The sequence below is a fragment of the Marmota flaviventris genome, chromosome 14 (genome assembly GCF_047511675.1).
Source record: "Marmota flaviventris isolate mMarFla1 chromosome 14, mMarFla1.hap1, whole genome shotgun sequence".
Taxonomy (NCBI): domain Eukaryota; kingdom Metazoa; phylum Chordata; class Mammalia; order Rodentia; family Sciuridae; genus Marmota; species Marmota flaviventris.
This window is the reverse complement of record NC_092511.1, coordinates 21,618,413-21,643,377: the sequence shown is the minus strand read 5'-3', so window position 1 is coordinate 21,643,377 and position 24,965 is coordinate 21,618,413. Positions and strand designations below refer to the sequence as shown.

The window sequence follows — 24,965 nt, the reverse complement described above, 5'->3', positions numbered from 1 at the left end:
AACTGGTTTGAACCAATTCAGCCTAGACCTAACAGGTGACTGCAAAATTTCCCAAGCAGACAACTTGGAGGCCTGAGAACCCAGTGGAGGTCACCCTTTTTTTTTTTTTTTTCCATAAAGGATTGATCAAGCTGGGCACAGTGGCTCATTCCTGTAATCCCAGCAACTCAGGAGGCTGAGGCAGGAGGATCATCAGTTCAAAACCAGCCTCAGCAAAAGGAGGCACTAAGCAACTCAGTGAAACCCTGTCTCTAAATAAAATACAAAATAGGGCTGGGGATGTGGCTCAGTGATTGAGTGCCCCTGAGTTCAATCCCCAGTACCCCTCCTCACTAAAAAAAAAAAAAAAAAAAAAATTGATCAACTGTCCAGATGTTCTTAACGCATTTGCAGCTGCACAAAGAAACTTAGATTCCATTTAATAAGTACCTGGCAATCATCAGCTGCTCTAATTGCCATATGGGTGAAGAGTTGCAAATTCAAGCAAGCCAAGTAGATTCTGAGGCATTGCTGGAAGATGAAAAATGTATGGACGAGCCCAGATGTGATCACAGAAATGTAAGCACAGAAATGTGAGCAGGAGCCTCTCTGGGGACAGCATCACCCCCACAGCCTGGAGAAGCAGATGTAAACACTCTGAGCATCTGCCTCTTTGACAGTTGCCCCAAGAAAACACATCAGTTGCTCAGGAAATTACAGGTACTACTGAAACACCCTGGACTCTGTGTTCCCTTGTCCATCCAGGCAGAAGCGGTCACAGTGAGGTCTGATACTGCAACTTCTGAGCAGTCCTGTTCCCCCACACCACCGGCTCACTGGAAAGACAAGGGAGGGGATCTTGTTATCCCTAAGTGGGTGCTATTATGATACTATCATTGACCCCTCCTTCACAGATGAAGAAACTGAGGTTCAGAGAGGTTCAATGGCTTTCTTCAAACCTCAACAGCCAAAAAGTAGTGCGGACAGGCCTCGGTTTCAGGGACCCTCTGGCTTTCAGTCTTCCAGAGAATGAGACCTGCACTCTGAGCTTGTCTACAGCACACTGAAACCAGTGTGTGTTTCTAGGGCTAATTCTCAGCCAGCTGCACGAGCTCTGGGCACTAAGTGATGACAGTTTTGTCTCCCTACCATTTACACTGTGAGGAAAGAGCCCCCCAGAACAGATATTGCTCAGTCACTCCAGGTTTCCTGGTCGACAGGACAATGGGGCACCTAACAACTTGTGACTTTTCAAAAACAAAGTCCAGAGCTGCATCCATACCACATATTTGCATGCTTCGGTTATTTTCAGTCTTTCCTGCGGCTTGATCCCATCTGACCATCATGACAACTTTGGCATGCATTTAATTTGTCCTTTGAAGATTTCTGGGTTTCCAGAGTCAACCTGTTCAAACAAAATACCCTTAAACTTTTATTGGCTCACACTTGGCAGCTGGCTGAGAATGAGGCCCCCACAGGGTACGGAGGGACTGGGAGAGGGTCAAAAGGGGAAGAATGAGAAGGGATAGCAGGGGGCTCTAATGCCCTCTCAGCAGCCCACCCATCCACCTCTCAGTTTTGCAAAAAGAGGTTTGAGGTGAGCCCCATCCCCAGCAGAGAGACCACCCTCGCCCGCCAGGGCCAGAGTTAGAAAGGAACAGAAGAAAAACAGAAGCCACAGGAAGAGATGGGGGGAAAGATGGAATAAACCAACCATCACAGGCTCTTCAATCTTAATTCATTTTATTCTACAAAATGCTACTCAACGGAAAGTGGAAAAGCTAACAACAAAAAATAACCGCAAGGGAAAAAAAGTTGTAATATGTTCTTTCTTCCATAGCAGCAAGCTTTTTCTAACAAGCTTTCTTTAGTGCAAATACTGTAGGCTTGTGTTACATACAGTAAAACAACAGGACAAAATAACAACAGCAACGAACACACCAGAGATGCTTCAGAGCACAGATACTCCTCAATTTTCAAAACTATACAAAGATTTTTGAGTTCAGGGTCCTGCCTAGAGAGGTCAATGTACGAGATCCTCCAATGGGGACCATTTCACCATTACTGAAAAAACAGAAAAAGATATCCAGAAAGGTCATTAAGTTCCCCCATAGAGTGACAAAAACCTTGTATGACTTGTTTGCCTCCAGGGTCTAGTAGAAGACTTCACTCCACCTCATTGACATATCTCAAATACAGATGCACAGAGCTCATGAGTTTCCACTAAATACCAAAATACTATATATACATCTCCCACTGCAAAAAAAAAAAGACACCCTGATACCTACTCTTTATACACAGTCGAATATTTTTCTCCTCAAAATCAAGTAACCACAAAGTAAAATAAATGGAATAGGTTTTTAATAATACAGAGAAAGTAATTTTGAGGGACAGGGCTGGATCTATCATTGTGTTCTCTTACAATATAGATTTCTTGGCAGCTACTGTCCCAGAGGAATGACAATCCATCTTTAAAAACAGAACCTTTTTATACAGTTTATACAGCACAAGTCACAAATCACTTTAGAAACAAAAAAGCATCATTATCCTAAGTTTAAAAAAAAAAGGGAGAGAGAGAGAGAGAGGAATTGAGTATTTTAATGCTATCCGTTTCTATTCAGGCTTAGTACAACACAAAGAAGATGTAAACATTTAAAATAAATAATAAAATAAGTGTCAATTTCTTCTCCCCCTCCCTTTCCATGTCCCCACCCCTGTCAAAATTTGACTCAGCCCCTCCGGAACATGTCGTCAGCTATTAAAACGCTTTGTTGATGCATGGCCAAGACACTAGAAGCACGAGAAGATGCCAAATTAGTAGTGGGGTGACTGGGTTTCCTTCTAAATAGCTGCAGGAGGACTCAGGCACTCCTGGAAATATGTACGCACACATGCGTGCACACACACACACACACACACACACACTCTCTCTCTCTCTCTCTCTCTCACACGCGCACTCCACAACCTGTCAATAAATAGTGAGATGCTGGCTTTTAAGATGAATGCCAAGAAGAATCAATAAGCAGAATGCAGTAAGACCCCTTGACCTAAGTTTCAAAAAGAAAGTTATGCACAGCACATATTCTATGGGCCCACAACTCTGTAGGGACTCGGTTACCCCTCCAGACATCTGAGGGGTGCAGATGAGCACAGGCCAAGGAGAAGGAGGGTCTGGAGGTGGGCAGATGCTCTGGGGGGTGGGTCTTTGAGAACAAACATCAGATTGAAGCCGATCTTACTCGTTCTTTGGAAACTTCTCACCTCCAACTGTTTCTTTTTAGCCATCATTTGGGGGCCCTTTATATGGGATGCCCTCGTTTCAAAGAGGATAAATAGAAAAGTGCCTAACAGTGCCTGGCACATAGTAGGTATTTATTCTTTCTGTCCCTAAAGGGGCCTGGGATGTCTGATCAGGGAAGGAAGTTACATGGCGAGATAGCAAGGTGCATTGTGGGTCGGGAGAAAACCCCCCAAGGCTCCAGAGTTCGTCTCCCACTTCCACTGGAGTCCATCAGGAGCAGAGGGAGATTCCTCTCCCCAAAGCTGGAGAGAGAAGCAGCAGCCAGCTCTGATGGCTCTCAGCTCTGAGATGCCTGTGCGACTGTCCTCAGCGGGCCCACCTGGCCTCCACACAGAATGTTCCACTCATTCTGAAAAACCTCCCCAGGGACTTCTCAGCTTGGAGTTGGCTCCAGCAATTCCCTAAGCTTCACCTACCATCTCCTCTTTCCTAGGTCAGCAACTGTCCCCATCAACCCAGCCAGGGGCAGGACCGTTCCCATAAAGGCCAACCAGGCAGCCACAAGGACTGTGTGTTTCACACTGGCCCCTCAAGGGGTGTCTCCACATGCCATCCCAGTCACCTGCAGACCCACCCAGGTCCACACCAGCTGCCTCCTGGCTGGAGACAAGGGGAGGCCCAGCAGTTTCTCTCCTGAGCACAAAGGCATCTCCGCTGCAGCTGTCCCCTTGTTTGGAGCCACGGAGGGAGCAAAGGCTGGGTGTCTGGTGGTTCCAGAGCAAGTGCGTGCGTGTGTGTGGCGGGCAGGAGTGAACCTGGAGAGCAAGCCAGAAGGCAGTAACCTAGGACAGGCTCATGACTCAGGAGTGAATGTTCGGGCTTCCCCAAAAGACCTCTGGCTTTGGGGAAGCCAAACAACCTCCTAAGACACAGCAAGAAAGTCGTGAAGGTCACACCTCATAGGCTTCTGAAGTCCCTGGGGCCGTGCCTCCTGCAGGTTCCGATGCCAGCAGAGCTTGAAATCAGAAGTCAAACTCTGGCTCAGGAACGTCCAGCGTGGCTCCAAGTCACAGACCATGACCGGTGTTGGGGTCCATGCTATACAGACTGGGGCCAAAAGGGGATTTTAGAAATAAAAGACCAGAAAGCAGCTTCATTTAAGAAATATCTATATGCACAAGCTCCCACTTGGCTCCCAAGACGAGTTGAGATGATAAAGCCTTTCCAAGCTGAGAGCACCCAGCTTCCTCGGCCATCGCCTGCTAGCCCTCCTTCTTTGATTAATTAATCTAAGACCAGAAACACCGCTGCCCTTTCTTCTTAGAAGCACTTTCCTAAAGACCCTGGGAAACCAGAGCACAGCGTCACTGCCAGGGAACATGGGAAAGAACACGTTTAAAGTGTTTAAACAAAATCCTTTTCTTTTCATCTCCTCTCTCTGTGGCTGACCCCTGTGCACGTTCCTTCTGGTCCTGCTGGGCCGCGTATCTTCAGCCTAAGTCTCTTCCATCGTGCGTGTCTAGGGCATCAAGGGGGAGTTGGGGGTGGAATTAAATAATGGCCAACACCTGTGACCTCAGGTATAATAGGAACCGGTCTGTAAAGCTGTTCCTGCTCTCTCCAGAGTCGGACTCAGAAATGTAACTGCCACTGGATTTAAGTAGCATTGACATCGTTTTGAATGGATGGACACTGATCTCTCTGGAGCTGAGTCACCAACAGTGAGACTCCCTCAGAGTATCAGCTCCACAGAGGCCAGTTCTGACCAGAAGCCGCTTCCCAAGGACATGTGTCACATGCTCTAGGGAGAAAAAGCTGAGAGGGGTGGAGGCCAGGGGACCCGTGGGAGGGGGCAGCTCTCCTGCGGTGGAAAGCAACACATCCTAGCTCCAATTTCAGCTGCTGGAAAGATTCAACAACTAGAAATGGCGCACGACCCCCAAGCAAAAGCTCATGGGCCAGCTGCTCACAGCTTGTCAACTGGGCCAGAAGAGCACCCCGGGATGGGGCAGGGGGAGCATGAAAGAGAAAGCACTGGAGCCACCAGATGGCAGATGACCACAGAGGGCAGACAGGGCCTATGCTGCAGGGCCACAGCAGGGAAGGTTGGGCACTGGGGCAGTGGCAGCTGCTGCTGCAGACACCACCCCCAGGGACCGCCTTCCTCCTTCCTGCCTGGCTCTTCCATCCTTTGAGGCTTAGAGAGGAGCCTCCCTTGGGGAGGGTCCAGGCCCACGCTCATTAAATCTCCGTGGGTGGCGTCACCCTGAGAGCCAGGGAAGGGTGGAGCCCAGCAGGGCCTTGGAGTGATGTGTGGTTCCTGGGAGGGACGCCTCCCTGGTCTGGAGAGAAGGGTCCAGGGGCAGAATGGTGAGGCAGTAATTACAGGAGACGCCCTGCTCAAGACACCAGGTGAAGGGAAGCTGGCTAGGACACCCAGGTGGCTTTGTCGGCACTACCCCTGGCCTGATAATTAGGTGTTTGGCAACCCCCCCCCCCTCCCCGTGCCCTGGCTGTCTCACACCCCCTCTTCTGGTCAGGCCGGTCGTCCCAAGCCACCTCCGAGGGTGCAGAGGAAAGAGGTCTTTCAAGACTCCCAGTGAGGTTGGCCCCTGCTTGAGAGATCTGGAGGCAGTGGTGCACTGGGGAGTACCCCTGGCGGGAAGGTTCTGTATTGCACTTTGTCCCCTTCTGGACAAGTCAGCCCCCGTGGAAGAGTCACCTGCTGCCACGCCTCCAGAAATGAAGAGCTTTAATATCCAGACCACCCTGATGAAATGTCATGGCAAATTTGATAAAAACCAAGAGGGAGTGAGACTGACACTGTGGGAGGGAGGGGGCACGTCGAGGGAAGGTGAACCAAAAGGCACTGAGCATGCTTGGTGGGGTGGGGAGGACAGCATCACTCCAGAGACAACAGGTAACAAAGGGGCGGGACCATCGGGGAAGCTCCAGGCTCTTCAGAAGCCAGAGACAGGTCCCGTCTGCCAAACCAAGCTCTCCTTGGCTTTCGAGGAGGAGAACTCTCTGCAAGACGAGCAAGGGAGGAGGTCCCATGGCTTACAAGGATCAACCCGAGTCTTCTAAAGCCTCACTGCCAAGTCCCACCTGGGTCCCCCAGAGCCCGGAAGCTCCCTGGCAGGGCTTCCTCTGGCCCTCAGGGCTCTGGAGCTCTTGAAGGTGCTGGTCCCTGGGAGGAGGCAGTGCTGAGGACCCCTCCAGAGCTGGGGAGGAGAGCACGGGTTACAGAGCCAGCAGAGTGGGGGAGTTCAAGGAGTCTGACGACTGGTCCCCGCTGCTACTGCTTCTGCGGTGAGCCTTGGAGCAGGACTCGGAGGGTGACGCGGGCGACTCCTGCTCCAGGACACTGGGGTAGGTGAAGACGAGGTTCGAGGTGCCCGGAGTGATGGCAGGCGTGGAGGTCACCACGATGGGGGTGTGCAGAGGCTCCTCCCCATAGAAGCCCCCGGCAATGCTGATGGGCTTGATGACGGAGCGCTGGGCCTTGTCCAGCCCTGCTGACGAGGACGAGGGGCTGTCCTCTTCTAAGGGCTCCTGTTTCACTACCACAGCGCCCACCGCACTGCCCCCACTGCGCATGGGCTGCAGCCCGGGGGCTGGAGGCGATCGGCGCTCCTCAGGGCTGATCTTGCACACAGGGCCGTGGGCCACCAACATGAACTCCAGCTTCTCCTTTTCCTTCTGTAGCTCAGCGATCTCCTTCTGCAGGCCTGACTTCTCCTCCTCCAGCTCCTCTGTCTCCTGCAGGGGAAAGCAGGGGGTGTGAGGAACAACAACCTGCCAAGGACCCACTAGGGGACAGTTCCAAGCCAGACAAGAAAGGGAGAACCAGCAACGTCCTCAGATTACCTCCTGTACGAGAGCAGCCAGGCTACACACCTGGCCACAGACCTTACTGGTTCTGAGTCACATGGTGGCTCCTGATTTCTTTTATTTCTATAGAAGGAAAGCTGGCTTGAAGGAGAAATGAAGTAGCAATTGTAGCTCTCATGATTGAACATTAATTGTGCCAGGCACTGTATTAAGCATTTCATAGGTTATTTCATTCAATTCTCCAAAAGTTTTTGAAAGCAGATGTTATCATCAACCCATTTGCAGATGAGGAAACTGAGATCTGAAGAGGCTTAATAACATGCCCAAAGTCACAGAGCTAACTGTTGGGTAGCCCAGATCTGAATCTCAATGCATCTCACGTGGGATACATTCTACTCTATTCTACTGCTTTGGTGCCAGGACTGTCCCTGGGTCCCTTCAAGGGGTAAGCGAGATTTCCATGGAGAAAGAAGCACAGGATGGAGCCCTACCCCTTTGGCTCCTCCTCCTCAGCTTCCTGCCAGCCCACCTGTGGATGCAGGGAAACTGAACCTGAAGCCCATGAGAGGGGGGACGGTCTTCTCCAGCAGCAGGACAGTGTCTGGCTTGGATAAGTGCTCACCCAATCCCTGTGGGACCGCCCCTTTTTTGCTCCAGTTTCTGAAGCCTCTGTCTCAGGACAGTCGGAACAGCAGAGAACACTCAGTTCAGCCACATGCTCAATGGAAGAGGCACCTGAGACCTGCATGAGCCTGTGAGGACACCAAGACCATCCTGCAAGGCTTTCTGTGTGACAGCCCCCTTCTTTCACATAAAGCCAGAGAAGCAGAAGGGAGCAAATGCATGTGGAAGCGCAGCAGAGGGAGGGGAGAGGTGTGTGTCACCAGCCTCCTCCCCACTTTGTCCCTAACACAGATTCCCGTTCATGAACAAGGAGACTCGGGCAAGAGCTTCATTAAGCGGAGAGTGGCACATTCTGCAGTGAAAAAAAGTTTCCATCTGTCTCAATGGTCTGATGAACGTCATGAGCTTATGAAAGGCTTCCTGTGGAGGATGTGGCTCAGGGCCTGGGCGGCTGGGTCAGGGGGCGGGGGAGCAGGTGTGAGGTTTCTGGGAAGAGGGGAGGATCTATTCTGGGGTGGTGGTGAGGAACGCCTCAGGTAGACACACAGGGCATGGCTCCCTGAAGTGTCAGACCAGAAAAAGGCTGGCGATGGGGAGGGCTCTGCTCAAGGAGTCTCCCATGATGGGCTGGTCACTCACAGGTCCATCCTCCCTGGCTCTAACACCTCCTCGGGACACTACTGCAACTACCACAGAATTCACACAGCACACAGTTGATGCCCAAGGTCAAAGGCTGCAGGACGGCCAAAGGGAGGCTTGAGCAGACAGACAGTATCCAGGAGGACAAAAGCAACCGAAGGAATGTTTGCCAAAGCCCCGTCCTGGCTGGTCGCTGTGAGGACCACTGACGGAGTCTCTCTCATCTCCTCACTTTGCAAACATTCCACCCAGGAGAGTCAGCCCTGGCTTGGGGCTTCCTCCACGTGGCACACAGCCCTTGCTGTGGGGCCAGACTCTGCAGGACCATGGGCCCCCAGGTCCAGGCAATTAGGGAGCATGGAGAGTGATTCACAAGAACAGACTCAGGTGCCAAGGCCAGGGCTCTAGGCTTGTGATAATGGTGGGAAAGCCTCCTGCCCATTGGGGATATGAGAAAACCCCAAGAAAGAGCAACTCAGCTGGCATGTGACCTCTCTCCATCAGGATTCCCCCCGACACTGACCCAGCTCAAACCATAGTGCTTAAGCCAGGTTATGCCAGCCCAGTGGGGTTGTCTTCGGCCTCTAGCTGGGAATTAGCCCTGGAGGGGCAGGTCTGGATCTGCCCGGACTCCTGTGGACTAGCAATACCAACATCCCTGCCACCCCTCACCCAGGAGCTGGGCCGAGAGAGCAGAGAGAGAGCTCTGAGACAGGGAGTGAAAAAAGGTGCTGGCCCAAGAAGGCTGTCCAGTTCTCCCCAGGCCCAGGCAGGTGGAGAAGACCAGTTTCTCCTGCTATCACTTTTTCATTCAGCTACATGTCGACCCATGTGCCCAAAGGAAGGGTGCTCTAGCTCCACTGACTCGTCCCTAGGGGACTGGTAAGCAAGGGGAGGGCACGGAGGGCCTGAGCCCTGGGCCCTCACCCAGCCACCCAGAATGCCCCTCGTGCGCACAGAGGTCCTTACCGCCTGCAGCTTCTCCGTCAGCTCCCGGCGGCGGTTCCGGCACTTGGCAGCGGCCAGTTTGTTCCTCTCCCTCCGGATCCGACGCTTCTCCTCCTCCTCGGGAGACAGCTAGAGGCCGAAGCCCAGAATCATGATTAGAATGGGGTGAGTAGTTCACAGCATTTTAAAAAACTGTATTTTAAGTAAAGAAAACAGCCCTCTGGGCCTGGGAGGGGAGAAGGCAGAGCCAGAGGAGTGTAGTGGGCAGAGAACATGGCGGCCTGGCGGCCTGGCTGCCTGAGGGACACCTGTTGCCCTGGAATCTACCCTGGAAAGTGACATCTGATGTTTAGAGGGAGAGCAGGGTGAAGTGGGTTTGGGACTCACTGGCCCCTGCACGATGGCTACATGTGTCATGTCAGCGGATTGGAGCATAGCCCAGGCCAAGAGGAGCCCCTCCAGCTAGCCAGGCCCAGCCCCACCCACTCAGGCAGCTCCTTCCAAACCTGGGCTAATTACTCCTCCCCATTACCCTGCCTGCTCTGCCAGCCTCATTATTCCCATTTGGTTAAGTAGCTGGGCCCAGAGTCCCCACACAGGCAAGACTCGCCCAGAGGGAAATGTTCTGTTGCCAGTGGGAGGACACAGGTACCACTCCACTTCTGACTTCCGCTGCCAACTCTAGAGTGCCAGCCGCTCACAGCTTCCCCAGGAAGCCTGGCACGGCACTGGGCTGCACGGAAAGTTCGTTCAGTCCTGCTGCCCACCTTTTCCGCCAATAGACACAGTTCTAGGAGCTTGGGACTTTTCTGTGAACCAGAAGATCTCCCTGCAAAGAACTCAGCACCTAGCTCCTTGCCATGAAACTCAGTACTCACACTAGAGGACAAGAAGCCTGCTCTGCTCGGCAGGCGAGAGCCCTTCAAAGCCATGACCCCATCCTCCTCTCAGGCAAAGGGGACCAAGGAGATGGCTGTGGGCCAAAGCAGAAGCAAGGCAAAGAAAAGCGCTTCCCATGCCCCATTCAGGTGTCAGACACTGACGCACATGTACCACGCGTCCAGTGCTGTACAGGGAGCTTAGGAGATATCAAGGGGAATAAGACCTGAGTCCTGCTATCAAGGGACAGGTGGAGAAAAAGCTGAAGGCACTCTTAGGGAAGGAAAGAGAAGCTTCCCTGTGGAAGAATGTTGCTCAAATGTTGGTCACCCCCACAGTCCTGGCTAGTCCCAGATCAGGCAACCTGGAAGTCTACTGCTGTGATGTCCTGAACAGCAAAGCAGGGCACAGTATCCACAAAGACTATCCCATGCCCATCTACCCAGAGGTGACCCCAAGGCCTGGTGGAGGTCACAAGTCCATTTGGCCAAGGCCTCCAAACACTGGCTACCCTTAAAACTGCCTCCACCTGAGCCCAATAGCGTTGGTTACCAAGAGAGCCAAGGGCCTTATTGGCTTGGGTTTGGAGCTTCCCACCAGGATCGCCCTGAAGGCCTAACATGCTCCCTCCAGAGCCCTTACTAAGGTGGAGGAGTAAAGAGGAAGGGCTGGCCTTGATCCACTTCAACTCTTCCTTCCCCCTTGTTAACTTTTGGCCTCAGAAACCTCTCCCCTGTCTGGGAGGTAAGGGACAACTAGCAGGAGTTGTCAACATAGGAAGTGTTCAGGGGTGGTAAGATCAACTTGGCCACAGCTTGAGTGTGTCAGCAGCTCCAGGACTCACCCACAAGCCCCACATACCCTCTCCTCCACAGCTCCTCAGTCACTGCCCCTGGGCTCCGAGGGAGCCTCCAGGACCAGCCCTGGAAGAGGGCTATAAGGCTCCAGGTAGCAGGCCCTCCGCAGGGGGAGGCTGGGGCAGGCAAAAGTAAGCCTCAGAGAAAGACCCTGGGGCTGGGAACCTAAAAGCCAAGGTGCTAGGATGCCCTTCTCAGCTTCCCCAAGACTGGAGCAAGACTGTTTCAAGTCCCAATTGAAGGGGGAATAAATGCTCCTGGCTCTCTCCCTCCCTCTCAAAAAAGGAAGGAAATTCTCCAGACAGATTGTCTCAGGGCACGCCTAGGTGGTGTGGTGGGAAAAACACAGGGCGAAGGTCAAAGTGGTGGATTCCAGTCCCTGATCTGCTACTAACTCATTGTGTGGCTGAACAGGGCCCTTCTCTCTGGGCCTCCACTGGTCTATCTATAAGATGGGTACAGAGGGAAAATAAGAAAAGATGGTCTCCAAAATGCCTTCTGGATACAAACTTCTAAAGCTGCTATGAGGTGGGCCCAGCAGAGAATGGAGAGTGCTGGGCACATCTTGCTTGGTTGAATTTCTAGCCCAGGAGAGCTCCTTACAAGCCTGGCTCTCATGTGGTGTCACTTACATCCTGAGAGAATCTGGCTCATCAGTGACTCTAAAGCTTTGCACTTTGAACTCTCTGTGGGAAGGACACATGATCACGACTGCAATATTTACAACCGCCTCCTACCCCAGCAGCAGAGGCCCACCCTGCAACCGTGAGCACTATTATGGCATCTATTATTCATATCTCCCCCCATAGGACCCTGATTGTGGCTCTACTTTCAACAGGTTCTAGATACAGGCCCAGCTTTGTCCTGGGAGGAGCAAGTGTCCCCAGGAAGCTTCTAGCTCCTTGGAGTGGTAAGCCCTGTAAGTCTAAGTATCCTGAGGACGACGGGCCCTAGATCCATCAGTATCCACTGGGAACCATATTTAAAGGCCTTGTACTGGCATATCCTCCCTGGGGATGCCACAGTGGAACTGGATGGGGGTTGGAATGGTGAGGGGTTCCAATGCTGTGCCACAGTATTCCCTGGAATACTTCTCCAGGTTCATATTTCATTTGAAAAGGGGACTCCACTGCTAATGTATCGTGCCTCTGCTGGGCTCACAGTGGCCTGGCCTTGCAGGAGAAGCACTGCACAGCAAGTCCAGGGAACTGGTTTAGCACCAGTCCAGGCTTCCTCTCTCAACTGCCCAGTGGGAATAAGCAAGTGGGTCCAGGCCTAGGACGTATCATCTGTGAAGCGGGCAGATGGGGCTGTCTGAAGGCCTAAGTTCCTTCTTTGGGGTATTACACATGATTCTCATTTCTCCTTCAGAAATGAGGGAATTCAGCACCGCCCTGGCTCACTGTCAATGCAGGTGGTGGGCCTTTAGAACACTGGGTAGATGCCTCCTAAAAAGCAGAGGCCCCATATTTTCTGACTTCTCTCCAGCCAAAATAGATCTCTCGAGACCCTTGAGGAAAAAATTAAAAATCTATGTCTGACCTCCCCTGTCCCATCAGTTAAAGCAGCTGAACAGATTCCTGAGGCCCCAGAGTCACTGTACTTCCAGAATGTACACTCCAGGCCCTGGAAATGGACCCCTGCTTTAAGTCAAAGGCCTGGGCCACTGAAGAGGAATGAAAGCATGTGGCCAGTACCAGCCCTGAGTGGGGCTCTTTAGGACAGCTGGGTGCCTGGCCTGCACCTGACACAGGGAGGGGGCTAATGGTGAATCCAACACAGCCAGGGTTCACTGGTGTTTATCCTGTGGCCCTCTGTCAAGGCTCAGGTCATGACAGTTCCCCTTCTTTGGTTACATCTATGACAGGCTTTCCCATGTATGATCTCCCTCAGGCACCAACAAGCCCTGGCTGGCAGGAACCATTATTCCCATTTGGCAGCTAAGGAAACAGACTCAGATTCTGAGGGACGTGGGCGAGATGACAGGGACAGACCCGTCTCGGGTCTCCAGCTCTACTTCTGATGCCTAGCTCGTTGCCTAGCTCCCCTGTCTCCCCTGTGCTTCTAGAACATTCACTCTGCTCTGCACCAGTCTGCAGAAAAGCATTCTGTGCTTAGGAGGCACCCAAAGCCACCAAAGTGGCTCCTTTCTGCTGGCCTGAGTTGTACCTGCTCATCTCTCCTCCTGCGGCCCACGGTGGTGCCAATGGTCTTGATCACGCCAGGTCTTGGGAGGGCCATGTGCGCAGGGACAGAGCCTAGGCCAGGCAGCGGGCTGTAGGGGTGCGAGCGTTGGTAGGGGCTGGACATGGAGGTGATCACTGTGGGCTGCACCATCCACTGCAGGTCCTGGCTGGTGGTGATGGCGTTGATGGTGGGGATGAAGGCACTGCCCGAGCCAGGCATATCTACCCGGAACTTCTGAAATGAGGAGAAAGGCATGATTGAATCAAGAGATACTGAGCAGAACAGAGTAAGCCGAACTGAAGCCAAAGCCCACAGATAGCAGAGTCAATACTTGGAGGGGAAGGTCAGGACCCCAGGTGGGCATCTCTGGACAAATCCTGGGAAAGTCCCACACATCCATGAATCAGGATGATCTAACCATTCCTGGGGCCTCACACTGGATCTGCTTGATGACTGGGGTCCTCAGGACTCCATCTCCATGGGGCTCAGTGAGGATAGTGTCATACCCCCAAATGACTTCTAGGACACATGTGATGCCTGGCTGCCCACACTCACCCTGCAGCCCTCCAGGGCACACATCTGCAGGATGCGACACCCAGGCCTCCCAAGCCTCTGAGTCACTCGCCAATTAATCCCTGAGGTACTGGCTCAGGACACCTTGACTTGGAATGTGCATACCAGCAGCTTTGGAACAAGAAAGGTCACCAAGAAGCATACTTTGTCTACATTTGTCACTTCCCAAAGAGGTTCAGGATTGAGCTATGACCCCATCCAGGCAAGGCCAGGTCCATGAGAAGATGTCTGCAACCCATTAGACTAAAACTCATATGAGGCTGGCATTTGCAGCCAGACCTCCTCTTGATGTCCTTGTCCCTCCTCATTTCCCACTATCTGCATCTTGCTTAGGGCAGACACGCTGTGTCTAGCTCTACCTATCGACACATCTTTGTCTCTCTGGGTTCACACATTATCTGTGGTAAACTTCAGTGCTGCCAGCTCAGAGTTTTCTCCTTGTCTCTTAATTTATACCTAGACCACGTTGCAGAACTCTCTGGAACATGCTGCAGAAAGCATTCTACTTAAAATATAAGATGATGACAGAGTACAAAAATGAAAATGGGCCAGCTCCTCAGGAACTGGGCTTGACCTCTCTCCAAGGCAGCTACTGGACAGCGTGTGGGAAGGAAGAGCCCTATTTCCAGCATTTCAGGGGGAAAAAAAAATGGAACCCAGGTGAATCCTCATCCTCAGCTTATTTCTTTGTCCACAAAAAGATCTCCAAGCCAGGGGTGGTGGTGCACACCTGTAATCCCTCAGGAGGCTGAGGCAAGAGGCTCATAAGTCTGAGACCAGCCTGGGCAACTCAGCAAGGCCCTGTCTCAAATAAACTAAAAAGGGCAGGGGGGTCGCTTAGTGCTAAAACACTTGCCTAGCACACATGAAGCCCTGGGTTCCATCCCCAGTACCCCCCTAACCCCACATACACCCCAAAAAATGTTCACCAGCTTCCCCTCACATCACCAAAATGGTTGATGAAATGACTTAAATAATAACAGTTAACTTACTAAATGGCCCACGCCATGTTAATGTCTCACCTAGATTATCTCATTAATTCTCCCTTTGAGGTAAGAACAGCCATTATCTCTATTTTAGGAGCAGAAATTTGGTCAGAGAGAGATTAAGTAATTTATCCTAGGCCACACTACTAACAAGCAGTGGCGTCAGGATTCAAACCCAGTTCAACCTGACAGAGAGGCCATGACAAGCTTATTTAGCATGACTTCTTTCTTCCTCAAAATCCAGCCATAAGCGCTGACGTCGGGCCTCATCACCCTCAGACAGTGTCAGGTCACATTGGATAGATGCCTCCTAAAAAGCAGAGGCCAAGGGTCCATATAGATTTTCCCTCTCCCCAAGGAGGTCCCACAGATCTGTTTGGCCCCAGATGACCTCCTCCTATCATTAGCACCTAGCACAGATGCTCCAGTATCCTCTGTTCCAACCCAGTCAGACGGACCAAGATTAGAACCACTAGCAGCTACCACTCCGCTCTTTGCCCCTGGTGGCAACATCTGGATACCTGCTGTGTAAATAAAATGAAACTTAGATTACCTCACTGTAGCTGACAGAGCTAGGGACTCCTGCCACCCACACCCCCGCCACCCACCTGGACCCCAGTACCAGACGTGGAACTTGACCGTCCCAGGGTCCCAGGCCAAGGGCATTCAGTGAAGAGAAAAACCTGACCTCCAGGAAGAGAGCTGCTCAGAGCAATGGATCTGGAATTCTGTGAGGAAGGCTACCCAATGCAGTGGATTCTGGGATTCTATGAGGAAGGCTACCCAGTGGGTTCTGGGAGTCTAAAGGTTACCAGTGCAGAGGATTCTGGGATTGCAGAGAACAACCACCTAGGGCCATGGCCTTGGAGTCGCACTCTCAAGTCAAAGATAACTGAGCTAAAACAGGACCTGACTGGAAAGAAGCAGGTGTGTGTGAAGGAGGGAAAAGTCTGGTAGCAAGGAAGGACTGAAGTGGGAAATGACCTTCATGGAAGAAAAAGGGGCTGGCCTTTTTGACGAGACAGAGATGGGAGGGTGACCTCGTCTGAGTGTGTGAGAAGCAAAGACAGAGTCCCAGACAGCAGCTCTTTCTCTCAGGGTGCTGGACAGGAAGGGCAGGGAGTCAGCACTTGGAGTCAAGAGGCCTGGCTCAGCCTCAAAGAGCTTTGCCCTGGGCGCATTGCTGCGGACTCAATTCCAGGGTGTAAAGGGGACCACTAACCCCCAACTCCCTACACTGTCACAAGGATTAAATAAGCAGCTACTCGTAATCACAGGCTACAAAGCACACCAGTGCTTCTCAACCTTTGCTGTACACTGGAATGTTCTGAGGAAATTATATTTTTTAAAAAAAACAATGTCATAACCTCATGATTAGAGTTCTAAAGTAACTGGCTGGAGGCAGAGTTCTGATAAAGGGATTTTTTTTTTTTCCTTAAACTCCCAAGGACATCTAATGTGCAGTCAGGGTTGAGAAACACTGCTCCAAACAAATGGAAGGTACTGTCATCATTGTCATCACCACCACCACCACTATCATGTCATCATCGTTACATGGCTGTGTGTACTCTGCACAGGGCAGCTCCAGGGAGAACTGCCAGGTTCCCACTCCTGGGAAGCACCCAACTTTTGCATTAACTTCTCTCCCCAAATCAGCTTCTAGATTTGAAATGCACCAGAGGTACCCAGCGCCAATGGTCTAATGTGACCCCCTTCTCCACCAGAGAGGTGTCAGATTTCCTATCAGGAAAGCACCCAAGAAATCCATTCATTCCAACAGCCAAAAGTGTACCTGCTTAAGGCTTAGGGAAGCAAGCGGAAAACCTGAAGCCAGGCTGGAGACTAAGATTCCTTTGGGATGGGGGGGTGCCTCTTAGCCCCTCCTGGTCCCTCCCCTCTGTGGATGGCAGGCCCACAGAATGTGCTTCCCGGAATCAACAGCCAGGATACTTGCAGCAGTGGCTTGGTCTAGACAAAACAAGACAGCAATAAAAACAAGGCGGGAGGTAATGACTGCCTCTGAAACGCATGTACACCTTGTTTCAGACGGGAGGTAAAGCCATCTGGATAACACACTGGCTCCAAACTGCAAGGAAAACAATGTCCCCTCCCCAGAGGGAATGGGGCCTGATAAAGAAGCCTTTGTCTCCAGAGGAGCCTCTCTGGGAGACATACAAAAGTTTCAATTAGATCTGGCAGATGGGTCTTGTCTCAACTCCAAAGGTATTATTCAGAAAGGGACACTAGGGTAGAGAGAGGAGGTGAGGCTAGGAGTCTGAGGTCCCAGAAGTTATCCTGGCATCGTTCTGTGGCCAGAATCAGCCAAATGTCCTGTTGGGGATAAATCATGGTTCTCTCAAATGAGTTAACATTCAATAGGAATCAAAGTCAAGCTTCTCAGGTGCAGGCCTTAGGGCCACGGGACCTGCCACATTCCCAGGTGTGTGGTGGCAGTGAGGATTGGGAGGTAGCCAGGAACCTGGCTCCCCTTGGGGCTCTCTGGCCCCTAGGAAGCTCCTCCTTTAGGGACAGGACTGAAGATGCTGGGTGGCTGTGGCATTCCAGCCTGGCACAGCCTCCAAATACTTCAGATGCGTAACCCTGTTGACTTCTAGATGCATGCCTAGAAAAGGACAAAGTGGCCCCACTGCCCTCCAAGAGCAGAGTTTGGCAAATACTTCAGGCTTTGTGGGCCGCACGATCTGTGTCACAACTCGACTCCCCCATCCTAGCATGAAAGCAACCACAGATAATATGTAAGCAAACGGGAGTGCCTGGGTTTCATTCAACTTCATTTTATAAAAAGAGTTTGCTGACCCTAATCCTAAAGGATTGTTCTCATCTCAGCTCAGGTTGATGGCATAAGAATAAAGAGGAAATAAGAAAGCAAAATCAGAACTGAGATAGCCGCCTAACCCAGGGAGCCATAACTGGATCTCCAGACCCCAACCTTAAGGTGAAGCCCTTATGAGCCTCATTGTGGGTTTTGGGCATGGGAACCTCAGTGTCACCCTGCAGCACCCTGTCCCTGGGGTGCCATGGGCTCCTCAGTGAGTATCCCATGGAGGATAAGAGCTAGGATCACAGGACCCACTCAAGCAGGCTAGAAAAACCTCAGCCCAGAAGTTGCTGACTTGGAAAATCAGCCTTTGGGGGCGCTAGAGCAGGGGTTTGGATTCAAAACTGAGGCCACACCCATAGTCTGTTGCTGGTCTCCAAATAAGGGTTTGGGAACACATTTCCCACATGACTGGATGCAGCAGAGGGCTTATCCCAGGGACTCCTAAGCCCGGCAGACAGAAGGCAGGGTTGGTATTTTTGGCCGCCCACTGCCTGGACCTGGCATTTCTCCTCCAGACTGATTCTTGTCAGGGTCCCCAAGTATTAAGGCCATGAGCCTGGACTCTGTGACCTGTCCCATCAGGAAGGCAGGCGTGAAGTCTAGGAAAGGAAAATTCCAACATCCCAGAAGGATGGCTCAGGGGAAGAAAAAGGACAAGGACAAATGCTCTCTCAACACTTCCCAAGCCACCCCGGCAGGCCCCTTACCAAGACAATGCAAACACTCTGCTTTTACTAAACCTGGGATGACCTCCAAAACCCTCAGAATGGAATTCAACCAGTCTTCACAAGATTCTGCACTGGGCATCACTCTGATCTCTGACCCTTCATTCTTCTCTGAGGAAATGCTGCTTAAGTCAGAATGGAAATCATTGCTAATAAATCATAATTTTCCAAAGTTTTACAGTATACAAACACCATCTCCCTTGATCTGCCTCCTGACAGCCTCTTCTCCTTCCCAGGTTCACTTGAAAGAGCGACTCAAACTTCTGCCACCTTACTACCAGGGTAAAGAAAAGCAAAGAAGAAAAGAAAAAGCAACGAGAAAATGACCGTGGCTGATTTGGAGTCACCCCAGGTTCCCGGGTTTCTTTGCTCCCAGAGCCCTTCCAGCGAAGCCCCACCCCAAAGCCCTGGAGGGTTCACTCCACTGCACCCCTTTACCACTACCACCAACCCTTGGAGCTCGCACTTACTCACTGGGAGGACTTGCCTGAGGACCACAGGAGGGTGAGCCTGGTGACATCAGCCACGTGACAGGGCTGAGACCGCACTGGCCACGAGAAATCTGAAATCTTCCCTCTCCAGCCCAGGGAGCTGAGGAGGGGTAGAATTACCAAATGGGGTTTGGCACAGACATATTTACCTCAGTCAGAACAGCTGCCATCATTTTGAAATCCAGTGGCCACCAGAAGTTACCACATACAGCATGGATGAGACATTATCCACAAAGTAATGGTGCTGTTTTTTCTTTCAACATATAAACCAGAAGGTTCATTTCTTTAATTTCCAAAATCAGTATTTTTATTCCTGTTTAACAGGAGGGTATAAAACCCAATGTATAGATGACAATGAAGATGCTGTCACCAACGGCGCCTGCTCTGGTGTGCTCTGTCCTAGGGCACATTCTCCCAGGCTGATTCCTGAGACTTAATGCCAACAGGACTCAGGGACATACTCTACAGTGGACCCAGCCTGATCACTTAGACTTTGTGTGTCAGACTTTGCTCGAAAGGGGACTGAAATAGAACGAATTATATCCCATGCTTTAATAATTATGTCATAATATATTCTATTGTCATGTATAAAAAGAACCAATAAAAATTAATTATTTTTTTTTAAAAAAGATCTTTTGGTAACTTCCCAATATCAAATTCACCCTTTAAAAACAAAACTTTTGTTTAGCAGGGAGGGTTTTTTCAGAAGAATGTATTGAAAGCAATTCCAAAAGAGTTGTCACTGCAAATCCTTTCTAACCAATAGCTACAACGTTCAAATGAGTATTTAGCCTCCTTAAAGAACAAGAGTGAAAGGGACAACAGGGATTTGGATGTTTAAGTTCTGCTGTTTGTATTAAGGTAGAAAAGAAGTCTCCTAATTTTACATTCATCTTGAATAAGAAGACAGGATAAAATACAGCAATGGAAAAGCCTTCAGTGTTTTGGATAGGGAAATTCAAGGACCACTCAGACAATACGTGACTGCTATTTCACCCCATCCACTTTGATGAAAAACTGAAGCTGACTTCCACCACCAAGAATCAGCGGAACAGACAAATTCCTGGGATAACATTTTGTTTGATCCTAATCTACAACATCTGTAAGATCAAGGCAAAAAAGAAAAAAAGTTTTAAAATAAAAAAGCACCCAAACACTTCATGTACATCTTCTACTTTCCCACCAATTCTGAACTACGACCCCCCAATACAAACATAGCAAGAAAGCAAGCCTTGGGAATTTGAAAACATCATGCTAGTACCCTAAGAAACAGATAGACATCAAAATAGGGTTAGCAAAAAAAAGCAATCCTTTTCTAATTAGGTTTTATTTGGGGGTAGGGGGATTAAAAGGAATTTTTTTTTTTTTTTTGGTACTGGTGATTGAACCCAGGAGTGTTTTTATATTCCCAGTACTTTTTATTTTTTTCTTATTTTGAGACAGGGTCTTGCTAAGTTGCTGAGGCTGGTCTTGAACCTGCCATCCTCCTGCTTCAGCCTCTGAGTCACTAGGATTACCACTGTGCCAGGCAAGAAACTCATTTTGAAATCAAGCAGGTCCTAGATAACCACTATTAAATATATTACATTTATCTGTCTCTAAATAAAAAGAAAAAATTCTAAGAATTCCAAAAACCAACCAAGTTAACACTCTGGGGCTGGAAAAATACATTTCCAAGATAGTTCTACCAAAAATGTCCTGTAGGGGGCACTAGAGAGGTATGCTTGAGGCTGACTTGGGAATCACAGTCATTTCTGGTAAAAGTTCTTTGATGTGAGGAATGTCCCAGCCTGGTACAGTTGGCAAAAGTTCACTCTGGGGAATTTTGTGAGTGTGTACGTGTGTGTGTGTGTGTGTGTTTGTGTGTGTCTTGGGAAAGGGTGGCTGAGAAGGAGAGAGCTTGCCTGGTATTCCTTGATTCCAAAAAGGAAATACCCCAATTGATTTATTTTCACAAGTTATCTGAGAAACAGGCAAATAGTAGCCTTGGAAAAGTTCTGTGTCTTGTTTTTGTTTTGTTTTGTTTTTTTCTTTCATTAAAAGGGGGCCTGGCTGATGAAAACAAGTTATGAAATGACCTATGTTTGTGTAACTGGCTAGATTGCGTAATGCTCAGGCCCTGAAACCGTAACAGCCAGGCAGCCAGGCAGGGCATATATCTGGGAGGTGTTATCCTAGGAAAGTTAGGAGAGAGAACACAACAACAAAAAGCAAAACCCGGGAGAGGGAGATAGGTGCAACTATTCCTAACAAAACTGAATCACCCACGAGCCACCTTTGAGATTAAAACTTTAACTGTGACAGGAAATCTTTTTCATGTTTCAAGTTCCTGCCATATATAAGAACGGAGGCTTTAACAAAGAGTTGTCTGCCCCCTCATCCCCCAAGTCACTGGAACCCGTGGCCTTGTGTTAAGATCAAATCTTATGCAGCTAGACAGGAGAGGAAAGCTCTGAGTTTAGTAACCGGCAGAACACTTATCAGAAATACTAGACCCTGCAAACAAGGAGACCGGAAAAACATAATATTCACTTGCCCGAGGGAAAACCAGAGGACTGATTGGTCCATTGCACTGCCATAAAGGAGGAAGGCCCATCCACTAACGGCCAGAAAAGTCTCCCCATAAAGGAAGCTGAGAGAAATAAAGTGATTACAGGTTTTATCTGGTATGTAATAAAGTTACCTTGAGCCTCAGCTCGGGCGGGGTCATAGCCACAAACTTGCAAAGTAACAAAAGCCTCTGAGGTCAGTCCTTAGGGCCATAGAACAGTTTTGCTCAAAGTCACAGTGATGATGGAAAAACTTTCCCCCTGCTGCTTCTCATTACCCTGTCCCCCTAGCCACCACCACCACTGAGGAACCAGCAGAGAAACTCAAGGAAGCGGCACTACCTCTCCAATCACTCTGGTTTGAAAGGCGTCTCACTCACGCTGCTGGGTCCAACAGGCAGGCATACGCGAGAACCCCATGCACTGGTTGTTGCTAATTGCAAAATCCTCATGTGTTACAGCATGCTAGGAATTAGCCAACAGCTGCTTTTTGCTTCGGTAATGAGGCCCCATTACACTCTGCTGGACTGAGTTCTTTTCCTTCTTCCTAACACTGGTTTCCTGTCTGATTTGCTTCCAAAACAGGGAATTGCCTCCACTCACATCCTGGGCTCAAAGCCCTAGTGACACAGATTATTCAGTTGGGGCACTGATGTCCGGTCTGACTTCCCATCCAGGCCCCAGGGTCGGAGCAAAGCCAAGCAGGGAGGTTACACTATTTCAATGATCAATGTCCCAGACACATTAGCAAAAGAACAGAGAAGAAATCCAAAGGTCCCTTCCTGATTTGGAATAGAAAGAGGTGTTTTGGGGTTTGTTGAATTGGAAAGCAAAGAAATGGGTCTAAGTATAAATGACTCCATCCCATTGGTTAATTAATGATAATTGGAGTCAACACAAACCTCCAACTGGGCTAGGAAGCAAACAAACTTTTCAGGTAAGATTTTAAACTCATCAACTTCATGCTAATTTTAAGAGTGCAATGACTGCACCCTCAATGCACAGACTAGTCTTTCTACAGTAGGTGCTTAGGGGAGTACCCAGAAGGTAGAGGAAAGACACAGAAAAGCCATTTGGGGAACTCACCAGGTATGAGGATTCACTTTGAACTAGGTGTCCCTCTTCAGATCCAAAAGACAGCCAGTTTCCATTACATTCTCCAGCTGGGTGCACCCTGGAAGCCCACCCCAGCCCCTGCTGCCTGGAGGGCTTCTAGAGGCCAAGGCCACCACTTTATGGAGCAACTCTTGCTGTGAACGACTTGGCTAGAGATTTCACAGATGCTGACCAAGGTGGGCTTCAGGTTGCAGAGAAAAGCCTGGGTGTTAACCCTGCAGGCTCAAAGAGACTGAGGGGGTGGGGAGCCGATGCCCAGGGCAGATACCCCACCAGTACCTCTCTGGTATTTATAGGCACAGAAACACAGGCACAATCCCTCCAGAGCAAACCAGTCTGGCTGCTTTAGAAGCAGGTTGTTTTTCTGCTTCCAGAACCACCCAGGAGCCCAAGTGATGTCTCTTTCTCCCACTTCTCTCTGCCGGTCTCCTTGCACCAGGTACCCCAAGACCCTCAAGGAGCTCCTCAGAGGCAGTACAGGCTTCTGCCCCGACCCTTACAGGAAACGCGCAGGGCACACAAGCAGCGGCAGAAGCCAATCAAGGCCGGCCCCTTCCTTCCTGACCTTCGCACCTGATTCCCAGAGGCAACCCTCGCCCTCACTCCGGAGTACTTGAAGGAGCCCAACTGTATTTTTGAATACCCAGCCTTTTTCAGAAATGAGTTAAGACTGATGGAGAACAGAAGTGAGGAAGAGGGCTTTCCCGTAGGATCAGGGACTTGGCTGTTGGGAGGGGTTAGTGGGTGCAAAGATTTCCTTGTCCGTACACCACCAAAAGAGGGGAAGGGGGAGGTGGTGGAAGGAGGTAGCAGTCTTCGGGAGACCTGCAATTACAGGAGCTTTTCTGAATAAGAGGCAGTGAGAAGGGAAGGATCTGTTGACTATTCGAGCCCATTCCCTGCTCCAGTTTAAAAAATAAAAGTGGTGGGGTGGGTGGGGCAGACAGGACAAAAATCCACAACTTACAACTGTGCCCCGTAGGTATTTTCTCACCAAGCGAAGAAATGCAAGGAAAAAAGAGAGAGAGAGGCAGGGCGTTAAGAGAAGCGCGGGGGTCCTCCCGCGCCGCCAGGTGCACCCGGGGCCCACACCTACCTGCTGGCCGCCGCCGCCGCCGCTGGAGTAGGACTCGGCGTGCGCAGGAGAGCCGCTGCTGCCCCGGGACGAGGTGTCAAAGTTCCCAGGATAATCCTGGTACATGATCCGCGGTGGGGGCCGGAGAGGAAACAGGGTGTTTTTCTTCCCCGCCCTCGCCGCGGCCGCGCACAGGCTGCTGCGTGCTCGCTGGTCCGCCGGCCGCGCCGCGGGCTCTAATCTTCGTTCCCTGCCTTTCCCCCACGGCGGCCGGCGCGGACAAGGAGGCGGTGACACCCGGGAAGTGTCCCCGCGCGCCTAGCACGGCAGCTCTTTCCTGCTCCGGGAGCGCCTCGGGACCAGTTGTCCACCCGGTCCCTCCCTCTAAAAAGTCGGCGCGTCCCTCGGTCCCTCCCCTGCGCGCGCCCTCCCGCCCCCGCGCTCTGCCGGAGCTCAGCCTGGACCGGCGGCCCAAAGAAAAATTGGAAATTAAAGAACAGGAACCGGCTGAGCCTCGCCTGTCAGTTCCGGGGACCCCCGAATTCAGACAGGGCAAAAAAGGCGAAAAGAAAGGCTGCTCGCTTGGAGAAACTTCTATTTCCTCCTTTTAGAAAATGAGCCCGAGAATAAACTTCCTGTGGCCGACTCGCTGCCTGAGTTTCTGAGCGGCTCGGACACTTGACTGGGAGAAAGCAGCGTGCGCCCGTCCCGCTCCAGAGCGCGCCCGCTGAACTGCGGCCGGTGGGGTTCCAGCTGAGCCGGCGCTGAGAGGGACGTGGCCCCACTCCGGCGCCTCGACCTGCACCCCTTGCCCGGCGCCCGCTCCCGGACTAGCCCGCCTCGCGCGTCCGCGCCTCGCCCTCTCTCTCCCTCTGTCCCTGCCGAGCGCTGCTCGCTCCCCGCTTCGCTTGGAGCCCCTGCGCTCGGCCCGAGATGAGTCACTACAATGGCACGAGTTCAACTCCACACTCTTTATTCTCCAGCTCCGTACCATGTGGATTCACTCACGTCAACCTCGACTCCACCTTGCAGGGAGGAGCGCGCGAGGAGGCGGGGGGAGGAGGCCCAGGAGGAGGAGGAGGAAGAGGCGCGGGAGGGGAGGAGGCGGGCGCAGCGCTCCCCTCACTGGCCCGGCTCTCCGCAGCGCTGACGCCAGCCGAACACCCCGCGCGAGGAAGGAAGGCAGTGGCCAGGGTGGGAGCAGGCAGCCCACAGGGTTTGGGGGAGCCGAGGCAGCCCTGGCCCTTCCCCACCCCCGCCCACCCCCCGGGCCCAGCGCCCTTGGTCTGTTCCATTGGCGCACGTTGCCAAAGATGGTCATTTGCGTTAGAGGACGCGAGTGCGGGTTTCCTCGCTTTCGGGTGACGTGGAGGGAGAGGGATTCCCTCGCCCGCTCTCTTGCGCACCGCGGCCTCCCCCG

The 24,965-nt window shown here is 51.3% G+C and overlaps 1 protein-coding gene across 3 annotated transcripts; it reads right to left on the bottom strand.

The window, feature by feature from the left end:
- Positions 1–1,705: 1,705 nt before the first annotated feature.
- Positions 1,706–24,498, bottom strand: Fosl2 (FOS like 2, AP-1 transcription factor subunit). 3 transcript variants are annotated; one of them, XM_027933355.2, is made up of 4 exons: positions 23,567–24,498; positions 13,171–13,422; positions 9,287–9,394; positions 1,706–6,982 (listed from the first exon to the last, which is right to left on the bottom strand). In XM_027933355.2, the coding sequence occupies exons 1-4, from the start codon at positions 23,669–23,671 to the stop codon at positions 6,464–6,466; spliced, it is 984 nt and encodes a 327-aa protein (XP_027789156.1). In that variant the 5' UTR covers positions 23,672–24,498; the 3' UTR covers positions 1,706–6,463. The 3 variants fall into 3 exon arrangements, with proteins under 3 accessions (XP_027789156.1, XP_027789157.1, XP_027789158.1); XM_027933356.2 differs by lacking the exon at positions 23,567–24,498 and adding an exon at positions 22,441–22,964; XM_027933357.3 differs by lacking the exon at positions 23,567–24,498 and adding an exon at positions 21,697–22,152.
- Between the last annotated feature and the right edge of the window lie 467 nt (positions 24,499–24,965).